At 35.0% G+C, this 12,989-nt stretch overlaps 1 protein-coding gene and 1 non-coding gene across 3 annotated transcripts; one reads left to right on the forward strand and one right to left on the reverse strand.

Annotated features, from left to right (window-relative positions):
• The first annotated feature begins 861 nt into the window (after positions 1-861).
• Positions 862-10,991, forward strand: LOC147405188 (putative NOT transcription complex subunit VIP2). Of its 2 annotated transcripts, none has more exons than XM_086441412.1 (15): positions 862-989; positions 2,303-2,450; positions 3,710-3,818; positions 3,909-4,084; positions 4,199-4,247; positions 4,341-4,559; positions 5,868-6,077; positions 6,173-6,268; positions 8,113-8,201; positions 8,292-8,468; positions 9,006-9,437; positions 9,519-9,571; positions 9,666-9,707; positions 10,349-10,493; positions 10,722-10,991. In XM_086441412.1, exons 2-15 carry the CDS (start codon positions 2,433-2,435, stop codon positions 10,779-10,781), a joined length of 1,875 nt encoding a protein of 624 aa, XP_086297538.1. In that variant the 5' UTR covers positions 862-989; positions 2,303-2,432; the 3' UTR covers positions 10,782-10,991. The 2 variants fall into 2 exon arrangements, with proteins under 2 accessions (XP_086297538.1, XP_086297539.1); XM_086441413.1 differs by having other exon boundaries at positions 9,012-9,437.
• Positions 3,738-3,818, reverse strand: LOC147405189 (small nucleolar RNA snoR35). The gene has a single exon (XR_015178150.1). It is a non-coding gene; the product is annotated as a small nucleolar RNA snoR35 (small nucleolar RNA).
• Positions 10,992-12,989: the final 1,998 nt, after the last annotated feature.

Raw genomic sequence — 12,989 nt, forward strand, 5'->3', positions numbered from 1 at the left:
GTTTCAATGACTTATGAAAATGACTCGTGAAGAAGGACATGTTTGATTGATAAAACACAAAAGAATAATGATTTTTTGAACCCCCCCCCCTCCTTTGGCTAGTGCCCCTTGACGTGGCATATGCTAGAATTATATAATATTTTCCTCGGGATATACAACAACACATGTTTGTGAGGATGTACAGTTGTGAATCACTAGGGGAAAAAAAAAATCTATGATTCTAACTCATGCCACATTGGGGGCGTCAGAAAATCACGACTCAACACAAAATCCAATGGTCAGGATTTATACTATTAAATATATTATTTGGATGAGTAAAATTCCAATTTGGAATCATGTGTTTTTTCATAATTATATCCCTAAAGATAAATACAAATATAATTTGATGAAAAAATGTTTTTTATTTTTTATTTTTTATTTTAAAAATTAAAAAAAATAACTAATGTCTAGGGTTTGCCTCTATTGAGGATCGACTATAATATTGACCATAGGGGTGTAAATTGGGTCGGGCCGCGCTTTGGCGAGTCGGTCTGAAATCTGAATAGCATCCAATCATATTGAAGGCTTCGGGTTCCATCGCGCTCATGGGCTACAAGGGAAGGTCCATCTCTCTGGCCCAACTTTACCTCATGAGTCAGTTTGGGCCGAACTTTTGCTCAAAATGGGCTTACTGGGTAGGGCCACGGGCCCTTTTACTACACCCATTCGACCAGTGATTTTCTTGGGGGGAAAAAATGGTTTTTTCGAACCGGAATGCGGAATCCGGGCATAGTCAAAGGTGTCCGATTTTGGGTTACGAGTTCACTTCCGTTATGAATTGTAAGAGTCAAACTCGGTTTCGTCCGAGTTTAAAAATCGCGGCCCAGTATAAAAAAGCTCAAACGAATGAAATTCAGACGACACTGTGAGACACAAAGGTCGATCGAAGAACTCGATTTCTCCTTCGTTCAAAGGGTTTCTCAAACTAATATCTCCTTCGTCAGATCAAGGTACGTTGATCTATCTTCTTCATTTTAGATGATCTCTCCAGATTGCGATCGATATTTATCGCATTTTATTAGAGATTTTGCGCTTTTTAGGGCTCGTAGATTCCTAGTTTTGGAGATTTCTCCGTGAACTTTACTACTTTCTTACATGAATCTCGATGCAGTTTTTATTTTAATTTTGTAAGTTTCGTTCAATGTAGGTTCGGATCATCAAAGTGCGATAGTTTCCTCTATTTTCTTTTTCTGAATCGTCTATATTTCTCGTTGATCTGTTTTCCTGATGTTTTCGATCTCTATGTTTATTTCATATATTTAGGTTAGGTTTTTGTGAAATTTGAGATTGAGTTTGTGAGGTTTACTGCTCATTATGGTTGTGTTTGAAGTGGCTATGGTTTGTAATTTGTTTCCTTAAATGTGTTGGAAAATCTATGATGCCTAATGTAGGAAATAAGAACAACAAAAAAAATGGCGAAGTTGGCGATCTAATTGACATCAAGGGGACTCGATGAGTTAATCGATATCTTTTATACAATTACTATGATTTGATTATGTAACTTATTATCACAGTGTATAACACTTTGTTTATGATTCTTATTATGCTCCGAATTTATAAAAATTGTTGCTAATTGATGTCGTATGAGTACTTGTGCGACTTTCTAGAAGTTGGGACGAATTAATAATACATATGGTCACTTATTCTCTTCCAAAGAGATAACTTTTTTTTGAAGAACTATTGAGATTGAAAACTTAAAGAGTATGATTCGAGGGTATAAAATTAAGAAAATGTAATATATATTACAAACATAGTAACATAGTTGGATTTTTTGGGTATAATATGTATGCAATACATATTATACATATCTCACACGAGTACTAATAAGAAATCGATTAGCTCTCAATGTCCATCTGATCGCCAACTTCACCATTTTTTTGGTGTTCCTACATTATGCATTACAGATTTTCCTACACATGGAAGGAAACAAATTACAAATCATCGTCACTTCAAACATGAACTATCATATTATGTGAATGTCATCTTGACTTGTGGGATAAAAGCTAAATTTTCCGTTTAGCAATTATATTATGTGTATGTTGTTGTGAGAGCGAGAGAGTGGGGTAGGAGTATTGAACTGCATTTACCCTAGAGAAATATTCTTTGATTTTTTTTTTTAATTTATTATTTATTTTTTAATTTTATCAAATAAGCAATTCATGCTCATTTATTGTAAACTCAATGATAAATTGAGCACATCTGTTTGCATACTATTGTGAAATTTTTGATTTTTTTTGTCTTTTTGTCTCCCAATGCCTTCCAGATTAAAGTCAGGAACAGAGTGAAGAAAATATTTCAAAGCAGAAACTTTTCTCTAAAGCCACAATAAGGACACCGAAGGGCTAATTCGGGCCAGGAATGCTTTATTGTTAGTCCTTTTAGACTTTTCTGCAATGTCCGGGCTACTCAACGTACTTCTTCTTCCTTATAAGCCTTTTCACAGTGGTTTCTTGTTCAGTTTTGAATGTATAATATGACCTATTTTCATAATGTGAAGCACACGTTACCCTTTCTAATAATTTTATTTATTATTGAAAAATAGATGCTTGTATTGCCTATATAGTGTTCATTTTAGCTTTAATTCTTCCTTATGGGCAGTTGACATGTCTAGCATAATTTCATCATCTCTACTCTGTAGTTTGGTTGATCTTTATTATGAGAAAAGATGTCGTAGGTTTACTACCATGTCCGTCTTTCAAATGTGACATTGATTACTGTGATACTCATTGCTTAACATTCAGGTTGATACTTCTCTTTCCCACTAGTTGTTATTTTGTTCATCATCATCAACTATGCTTTAAATCAGATATTGGCATTGGCCACATGAGTTCTATTTTCACAATCAACTCTTTGTGGATCTATTATTGCATGTGTCGAAATCAACAGATTTAGATTGATGTGAAGGGGCTTGCCACTATTTTTGCACTCGTCAACTTAGTGCAACCCTCCTTCTAGGTTTTGTAAGAACAATACCCCCCCCCCCCCCCCCGGCGCCCCGCCTAAAAGAGAACGAAAAGAAGCTTGGTTTTTAATTTAAATATGTTACTAAATCCCCAAAATCCCACTTTTGCTCAATAAATTTTATACTTGACTATCAACTCACTGGAAAAAGGGAAAATAAAATAAAATACGAGAAAGATGGGTCCTCAACACCCCATAAAATTTCGTCATCCTTTATTTCTTTTCCCCAACTAGTTTCTTTTTTCCCATTCTAACTAGTTTATGATATTCTACCTTGAGGTCCACACTTCTCCAATTCTCAGCTGATTAAGATGGGTCCTCTTCCATTCTTCCCTTCTATTAACCACTACTGATCGTTTGGATCGTCGAAAACTAGGTCACCTAAATGAATATATGTTTGCATATATTTATTTGCAGTCGTTGGCACTTCAGTTTGTCCCTGTCTAGATCATATTGTAGATGTCCACTAAAAACATGGTTTTGTTATGTTTCTCATAAATCACAGATTCATACACAATTGTACTTCATCCTGGTTTATTGCGTTTCTTTTGAAAAAAATTGTCACTTTTAAGCTAGTTTATTTAACAAGGAACTTCCACTATATTTTTTTCTTTCCTCTTCTTCTTTGATTTGAATATCCGTAGTCACTTGTTTGCTCAGTAAATGTTTTGTTTATTCATGAGTAAGTACATGGAACCTTTGCTTGCAGTCAGCGCTCAACGAATCAAATTCAAATCTTTCAGACTCCACAGGCCGACCTTTTGCAGCATCTTTTTCTGCCCAATCTGCTTCGGCCACCCCAAGTTTTCATCATGCTGGTGAGGATATTGTGCTCGAATTTTCATGTTTTTCTTTAATGATTGCTAAAAATAAAAATAGTACCCAATTACCAAAATTCTTGTTAATAGGAACGATACAAGGGCTACATAACTTGCATGGAAGCTTCAATATTCCCAACATGCCAAGCACACTTACATCAAGAAACTCAATGAATGGTCTCCCTTCAAATGCTATTCAACAACCTACAGGAAGCCTTTCTAATGGACGGTTTGCATCAAGCAATATTCCCGTTGCTCTTTCTCAGGTGCTTGTTTGAATTGTTGTTTCCATATTAACCCTAATGTAGAAAAAAAAATTATCTGTTTTTTCGTTTTTTAGTTATGAACTTGGACTTTATGCACATTTTCCTTTTTAGCAGATATCTCATGGAAGTTCACATGGGCATTCAGGGGTCACAAATAGAGGAGGTATAAGTGTATTATGAAACTCAACATGTACTTGAGGATTGAATAGAGTAGATTTCCCCACTTTTTCCATTGTTAACTGCAGTGCTATTACAGGAATGGGAGTATCTCCAATTCTGGGAAATACTGGTCCTCGAATTACAAGTTCAATGGGAAACATTGTTGGTGGTGGAAACATGGGAAGGAACTTAAGTTCTGGTGGAGGATTATCTATGCCTGGTCTTGCATCTCGTCTAAATTTAACGGCTAATAATGGATCTGGGAGTATGAGTGTACATGGACCTAACAGATTAATGGGTGGTGTGCTTCCACAAGGTAGTTACCTAATCTCACAAGTTGTTGCCATTTAGTTTGATAATCACTCAAGTTTGCCACTTGTAGGTTATCTGTACTATTTGTGAAACATATACCAAAAGAATCTTAAATGGGAGATACTCAATACTATGCTTATTAATTCTTTGAGATGCTAAGGAAACAATTATATAAGATATTCCAATTTCTTTATCCTTGAGCATAGGTTCTTTGAAATAAGTCCAAGTTGCAGGAGTTGCATTCAGTCTGGAGTATTTGAAAAATGATGTGAATTTTTTTTGCTTAATGTTTATTAAGACTTATCAGCCAAATTTTGTTAGCTTATGCAACTAAAGCAGTGTACCTTTTACATCAAATTGCTGAAAGTCAAATATCAGAACACAAAGATAGTGAAATGGGATGTGATTTGTAACCTGGAGGCTACATAGGCCTGGGTTGAGGTTTTTGGTCTTTGTTTTTTTTTTTTTTTTTTCGGTCCTGTACTTTTGCAGGCAGGTCATTTCGACCGCCCTCTTCTTCTCTTTTGGTTCTAATAAAATTTTACTTATCAAAACGAAAAAAAAGAGTCAAATGTCCGAAGTCTAAAATCACAAATCGATACTGGAAAAAATGATCAAGTTCTTTAAATCTGACCGGCTTAGTGATAAATCCCTACTTAGAGGTAAAACTTTCTATTCATTGGTATCTTATTAAAAATTTATTTAATTTCAAATTGGTATCTTATTCTTCTTACAGGCTTTCTTGGAACTTTAATTTTTCTGGTAGTTCGAGGAGTTTGAATAACAAGGAATTGAAAAATGAGAAATATGTTTACCTCTCTCCTTCTGAGGCGGCAGTCTCTTGAGCCAAGTTGGATAATATTCTTTCAAATTCCTTTTCAAAAATTTTGCCTCCCTTTCTCTCTTACTTTCTTATCTGCTCAAACATTTAGAGACAATTGCCCCCTCCTTTAGATCAAAACTTTTTTTGGTTTGTCTCTCTCCAAAAGATAAAACACTTGCAACATGCTCCAACTAAGCAGAAAAATTAAGTTCTCTCTCCGAACACATAAATGATTGAAAATTACCGGGAATCAATGCCAAAACCGGATGTGAATGAGAGTGGCTTTACCACTATTTGAATGATCTATTTTCATTGCACTTGTTATCACTCTCATAGATTGAGACATGCCATCCTATTTTTAGTGCTAATAGATTTTTATTATATAAATGAATTTGAAATCTGACATAAGGTGAAAGATGGATTGTGTATGTTGAAGCTTTATTTGTGCAGTATCTGTCTGTTACAAATAATAACATGTACTGTATTCAGCACCGCAGGTGATGTCAATGCTAGGAAACTCTTATTCTGCTGCTGGAGGTCCACTATCTCAAAGCCAAGTTCAAGGAGGGAATAATTCGTTAAGTTCTATGGGAATGTTAAATGATGTCAACTCCAATGACAATTCTCCTTTTGACTTGAATGATTTTCCTCGTTTGACTAGTCGCCCTAATTCTGCTGGAGGTCCTCAAGGACAAATAGGTAGTAAAGCATTAACCCTTTAGTATCAAATGCATTTTTATTTGGGTGCTAACTTGTGCAACAGAATATCAGCTAACCAGTTGTCTGACTTGCAGGATCCCTAAGAAAACAGGGTGTTAGTTCTATTGTCCAGCAAAACCAGGAATTTAGCATCCAAAATGAAGATTTCCCAGCTTTACCTGGATTTAAAGGTACTTCAATTGTTCAGTCATACATGGGTCTAGAATCATAATGATGTCATTCATGTTGTGAAGAGCTCGACCATAAATTTTTTATATATCTATTTCTGTTGGATTTTTCGTCTATTCATGTTTTCTCACAGGATTTTATCATATTTAATTGCCAATTTTCCTTATTTAGAAAGGATAAAAGGAAAACATTTGAGAGCCAATCTTCTTTATGTAAAAACAATCCAAAGAGGATGAGCTAAGATGTTTGTAATATCCCTGCCAAGTAATCAAAACAAGGAAAATAATTACTCCCTTAAGTAATTTAAGATACTATAGGGTATTATACTGAACAAATACTCACTTTATTTATCCTGAAGGTCGTGCCTGGATGAAGTGATAATCCAATGTTCCTCAACCAATTGTGAACTTTGGGTTAGATGGGGATGTGTCCTGCCAGTTGTGAAGAGTGCATTCTTATTGGTGACTGAATAGTGAATTCAATCCTACTCTGAAGCAATATTTTACCAAATCTTGTCCTTTTTCAACGTGAAAATTCAACTTCATCACTTTGTTAAAGTTGTTTTTAGTAATTAATGACAGTTCCTACCATCATTGGTGCTTCATGGTCATGGTGAAAATTATGGAGATGGTTGAGACATTCCTGAGATTTATTGGCTTTGTGGACGTGCAAGGTGGGGAGGGTTTTTTAAATAGGAATCACTTATACAAGCGACTTGACACATAAATGTTGCAAGCTCACAGACATTTTGCCTAAACTAATCGATTTGGCTTATAAGTACTGTGTCGACTCATCACAGATTGAAACCAAGCTTTATCCCTTGTTTACAATGGGCTTCCACCATAATTCAGTGATTGTTTTGGAGCACATTCTATTAAATATGTATGTTAATCTGCATAAGCAAATAACCTAGTTTAATATTTGATAATTTCTGGTTTGGTGCTGAGATGTCAAATTAATCACCTGGACATGATTATTTAGATCCTGAAATTTGTAATTTAAAATTCTCTTAGTATAGGATACCTAAACGCAACTTTAAATTACTCAAAAAATTTGTCTACAATGTTTTGAGGTTCTTTTGGTAACTTTATACCGAGAATACCAATTCCTCATGCATTTTAGTATTCTCTTGTTGGTTGTACACTTGCAGCATAAAGAAGCTCTCACACTGACAAAAGATATCAGTTACTCATTAGGAATTTGTACTCGTGCATGTAAAAATTTGTTTATGTTTGACTATGTATACTTCAGTCAATGTTGTAACACTTTGACATCAGTTGGCACTATAGTTATTGCATCTATTATTATTATGTGTAATTGATACCTCTCAAGTTATATATTTTTCAGTCACCTCTTAGCACATGTTCTAGGTTTCTAAGTAAAAGTGGGTTGGAGTATTGAGGGTATCAAAATGGCTTGAAACGACCATTTTCATCATCTCGGGTATATTACACATAAGGATGGAGATATTGAAGAAGATGGTGCTCAAAGAATCAAAGCTGAAGGGTTAATGTGGAGTTGTACTTCTTGATTGCTATGTGAACCAATGCATACCAATCAAATTAAAAGGAAAGTTTTGTAAGACAAACAGTTAGACCAACTATGCTTTATGGAGCAGAATGTTGAGTGGTCAATAAGCACTATGTCAATAGATTGAGCATAGTGAATATATGATGATGTTGAGATGGATGAGTGGAAAGACTAGGACAAAGACAAATTTAGAAATGAGTACATTTGAGAAAATGTAGGAGTAGCTCCAATATACAATAAACTAAGATAAAGTTAATTAAGATGGTTGAATATTATATTACTGTCATTCTGATATTAACGTATTGTTCTTATGAAGGTGGTAGTGCTGATTTTGCAATGGATATGCATCAGAAAGAACAACTACACGACAATTCCGTCTCTATGATGCAATCCCAGCACTTCCCTGTGAGTCCAGGCTTTAAAGTTTCTTGATCATTGCTTGTCTGCTTTTACTTTTCGAGTTCAAGCTAATGTTTCTTCACTTCAATTGTACAGATGGGGAGATCTAATGGATTCAGCTTGGGGGGAACATATTCATCTCATCGCCAGCAGCAACAACACGGCCCATCAGTGAGTATCGGTGGGGTCTCCTTTGCACATGCAAATAATCAAGATCTCCATTTGCATGGCTCCGATCTGTTTCCATCTTCACATGCATCCTACCATTCACAGGTGTGCTCATATTGGTTCTTATGTCTCATTTATTGCAAGTAATATGATATTTGACTTGTGTGCATGGTTTCAAATCTCGTCCATCTCAGTCTCATCCATGAATGAGATGGATAGACATAGCGTCTCAACTCTCAACTGTGCCATATCTTGTGAGGTAAATGATATGACTCAGATGAGATTTTGAAAATCTACTCCGAGTCGGTAAAACTCGGCCGAGTCAACTGGGATTTTGTATATTTTACATGAAATATTTTTTGTATTTAAATTCATATTATCTAAATAAAATATGATTTGATGATCAAACATTTTCTTTTCAAACTTATTTTATAAAAAAAAATTATAATTATTTTCATATAAATATATTTGAATAAATAATTGTAAACCAAGTTAAATAGTTTATCTCATCCGAGATAACTCGGTCTCTTCATGAATGAGACGAGACGTCAAACCGAGTTTTAAAACCATGTCCAATCTCCAAAGTCAGAAATCTGTAGATTTATCCGAACGATTTTCTTTTTATTATTTTTCTCCTCTTAGATTCAGAGTGGTGGACAACCTGGCATTGGATTGAGATCTGTAAACGCTTTGAATTCAGTTCCTGGTATGGGGTCGTACGACCAGCTTGTTCAGCAATATCAACAGCTCCAAAACCAATCCCCGTATCGTTTGCAACAGATGTCGGCCGTGAATCATTCTTATAGAGATCAGAACCTGAAGTCTCTGCAAGGGATGAAAGCTACTACTGATCAATTTGGTTTGCTTGGTTTACTAAGTGTTATGAGGAACAGTGATCCTGATCTGACATACCTTGCCCTAGGAACTGATCTTATGACACTAGGACTAAATTTGAACTCACAAGAAGAACTTCATAACAGGTTTGGGTCCCCATGGTCTGACGACCCTGCCAAGGGAGCACCTCAGTACAGTGTTCCTGAATGTTATTATGCTAAACCACCACCTGAGCTCCACGTAAGCTGCTCCGACTTAATGAATATATGAGTTAGCTTTATTTTGTTTCTAATCCCAACCTTTCACATGGTCTTGATGCAGCAAAGATGTTTTTCGAAATTCCAGCTTGAGACGTTGTTTTTCATTTTCTACAGGTGTAAATCTTTGCAGTTTTCTCCTTTATTCTATAATTTGGCTGATTGTTTTCTAAAGTCTATAACTAATGTGAAATCTGTTTCTTCTGTGCAGCATGCCCAAAGATAAAGCACAGTTGTTTGCTGCCAATGAGTTGTAAGCTCTTTCTAAATTCATCTCTAGTTATATAATATCTATTTATTCTTATTTTCTTTTCCTTTTTCTTTTGCATCCACTTCTAAACATTCCAAGGGTAAGAAAGAGTCAATTTGATTGTTTTTTGAGAGTTGCTATTGGCACCCCAACTTTTGTTTATTACACTCCAATTTCTTAAATTATTTATTACACCAATTAAAGGTTAAAACACACCATTCAATCATTACAAAGGTTTGGCTCAAATTATTATCTCAACAGTACAAAATATTTTTACACTCTGTTCAAACAATTTCATTAGTTGTTTACAATTATAATTAGGCTCATAAAATCTTAACACCCCCCTCCCCACAAAAAAAAATGAGAAAGAGGGTCTATTGGCACCCCAACTTGTACTTATTTTCAATCATTTCTTAGATCCTCACGGGGGAAGTAGAATTTTATATGTATATATTGATATTAAAGCTCTAAGCCTTCTGGATTTCTTTGATCTGTCATCCTCTTGCATTCAAATTTATATATTTTTTTCCTCATCGATCTTTTCTGATCTCAATTTTCTGAATAGAACTGAAGGCACCTCTCCCAAATTTGGTTGCAAGTTGCGACTACTAATAGCTCTGCCATTTCTCCTATTCTGCTTGCAGGCATAACAGAGGATGGTCATACCACAAAGAGCTCCGGATATGGCTTATAAGGGTTGCAAACATGGAGCCTCTTGTTAAGACAAACACATACGAAAGGGGATCCTACCTCTGTTTCGATCCAAACACATGGGAAACTGTTCGTAAGGTTTGAATTTACCTAACTTTGCATGTCATTTTCTATATATATAAACTATAGAAATTATTATTTGATGTATATTTTGAATTTAAAGTTTCCTAATGTTTAGATCAAGACAGTCCGATTTCAGTCGGGACTGGAACGAAACATTGATTCCGGAACATATAATGTTTCGGTCGAGACGTTTTCTACCAATTTGAAGTGATCAACTTTATCTTCATTGTGGTTGCTTTGCAGGATAACTTCGTCCTTTATTACGAGTTGTTAGAGAAAAGACCAGCACCACCTCAACTCTAGCCAAAAAAATTACTCATGTAAAAATTTCGTCAGTAGAGCTTTCTCAACTAAAATAGGATTCTGTCCTTCATTTGACTATCATTGCTTATTAGTCGCATTTGGCCTGAATTTGGCCTTTTCTTGGTTACATCTTTCGTTGCTTATTAGTGCTTCTTTGTTAAACTTGCAATCATAATCATAATACCAAAAGTACCCCTTATTTTTCTTTTTTATGTTTTTGTTCATCTCATGCATCCAAGTCACCATTTTGCTTAGTAGATGTTTTATAAAGGAAGGTCATTAATTTTCTTTCCCAAAAGACTATCTTAAATTCAGAAGGAAAATATTTGATTTGGAAATTGTTTGAATGAACCATATATATATATATAATTCTTTTAATTACTATGTATAAATGATAAAATCATTAAAATAAGTATGATATTTTGTGATTTTTTATTTTTTTTTTAATAATTTGAAATTGAATTATTTAAATACAAATACTGAAGGTACCTGCAAATACTACAAAATATTTAAGTCAAACTAATATATATATATATATATATATATATATGGGGGCGGTTCAAGGGACGTCTCAAAAACCGATTGAGAAACAGATGTTTTCGATTCGTTGGATTTGGGACATTAAACGGTCTGATTTCATTTTAAAACAGAACGTGCAGCCAGTTGGAAAACATCTTTTGTTTTAAAAAAATTAACATATTTATAGAAAACTCCCTTTATCTTTAAAAAAGAATTGATATATTTTTTAAAAACTCCCTCTCTTCACCACCCATTGTTTCTCTGTAATTTAAGCTTTTGTTTTTTTTAAAATTGCAAAGATTGTTGTCCAATTGGAGAGAGCCCAATCAATCAACAAGTTTCACAAAAGGAGCTCAAAGTCTTGTTCCAAGAATCTGTTCACCACAGTCATGATGAGATTGCCAATGAACCCATTAAAAGACAATCCCAGGAATCGTCGGATGACTACCATCTCCATCAAAATCAAAGTTGGGGTTCTTCACATTTGAATTATAGTAGAGGTGAGAAAGGAGCGGTCTCTAGACGTAATTCAAATGCTTCATCACGAAAGAATTCTAGTTTTTGGAGGACCAAGACCATCAAGTCGAGGCTGATGGATCCCCCACCAAACGAAGAAGAGACTCAATTGAAATATGGGTTACTGGTGACTCCGAACGAAGACAATGAAGATGATCCTTTCACTGAAGAAGACCTCCCAGAAGAATTCATAAAGCCGAATTTCCGGCCGTTAACAATCTTTCAGTGGGTGAGTTTCACAGTAATTTTGGCTGCGTTTGCGATTTTTGGAACCCATCTTACTTCAATAAGAGGACTTTATGGGACCTCCCTCTATGGAAATGGGAGCTCTTTGTATTGGTTATGATTTGCGGGCGATTGGTCTCTGGTTGGGGAATTTGGTTTGTAGTCTTGAACGTAATTTTCTTTTTTCGAAAACAAATTTTATGTTTTATTTATTTGAGGGAGTTTTCTGTAAATACATTAATTTTTTTAAAACAAAAGATGTTTTCCAGCTGGCTGCACGTTCTGTTTTTAAATGAAATCAGACCGTTTAATGTCCCAAATCCAACGAATCAAAAACGTCTGTTTCTCAATCGATTTTTGAGACGTCCCTCGAACCGCCCCCTATATATATATATAAAAGCCAAATAAGATATTTGAGTCATATTAATATATACAAACCGAACAAGGTATTTGAGTCAAACTATATAATATATTAAAGACCAAACAAGAGGCCAGTCATCCAAGAGAGTCAAACTAAAATTTTGTTGGACTACAACTCCTTTGATGCGTGTACCACATTTTCACGACCATGAGGTCATTTAATATTCGATAATCCCATGTGATAAGTTCCATCAGGCCCACACTCCTTGGTGGACCCAATTATCTTGATTGTTAATCCCGATTATTTTCATCAGTCTCGAAACCTAGTGTTTTTCGCTGATAGGTCTAGAAAATGGTGATTTATTATTATTTTATCTAATACTTAGATATCCCTAATCGAGCTAGTTTTTGGTGGTGAAGCCCATGGTTGATGATAACATAGATCTGAGTTTAATTCCCGCAACTGTTGGTTTCACTAAAAATTGCCTTTACCAATAAAAAAAATAAGAAAACGATTTTTTAGTGGATTGTTCTAGCACCCACAAGAAAACACGATGTGGCTCATCGAAGAGTGATTTTGAGAGCTTG

The sequence above is a fragment of the Akebia trifoliata genome, chromosome 4 (assembly GCF_017979445.1).
Source record: "Akebia trifoliata isolate Shusen 1 chromosome 4, ASM1797944v1, whole genome shotgun sequence".
In the NCBI taxonomy this organism is placed as follows: domain Eukaryota; kingdom Viridiplantae; phylum Streptophyta; class Magnoliopsida; order Ranunculales; family Lardizabalaceae; genus Akebia; species Akebia trifoliata.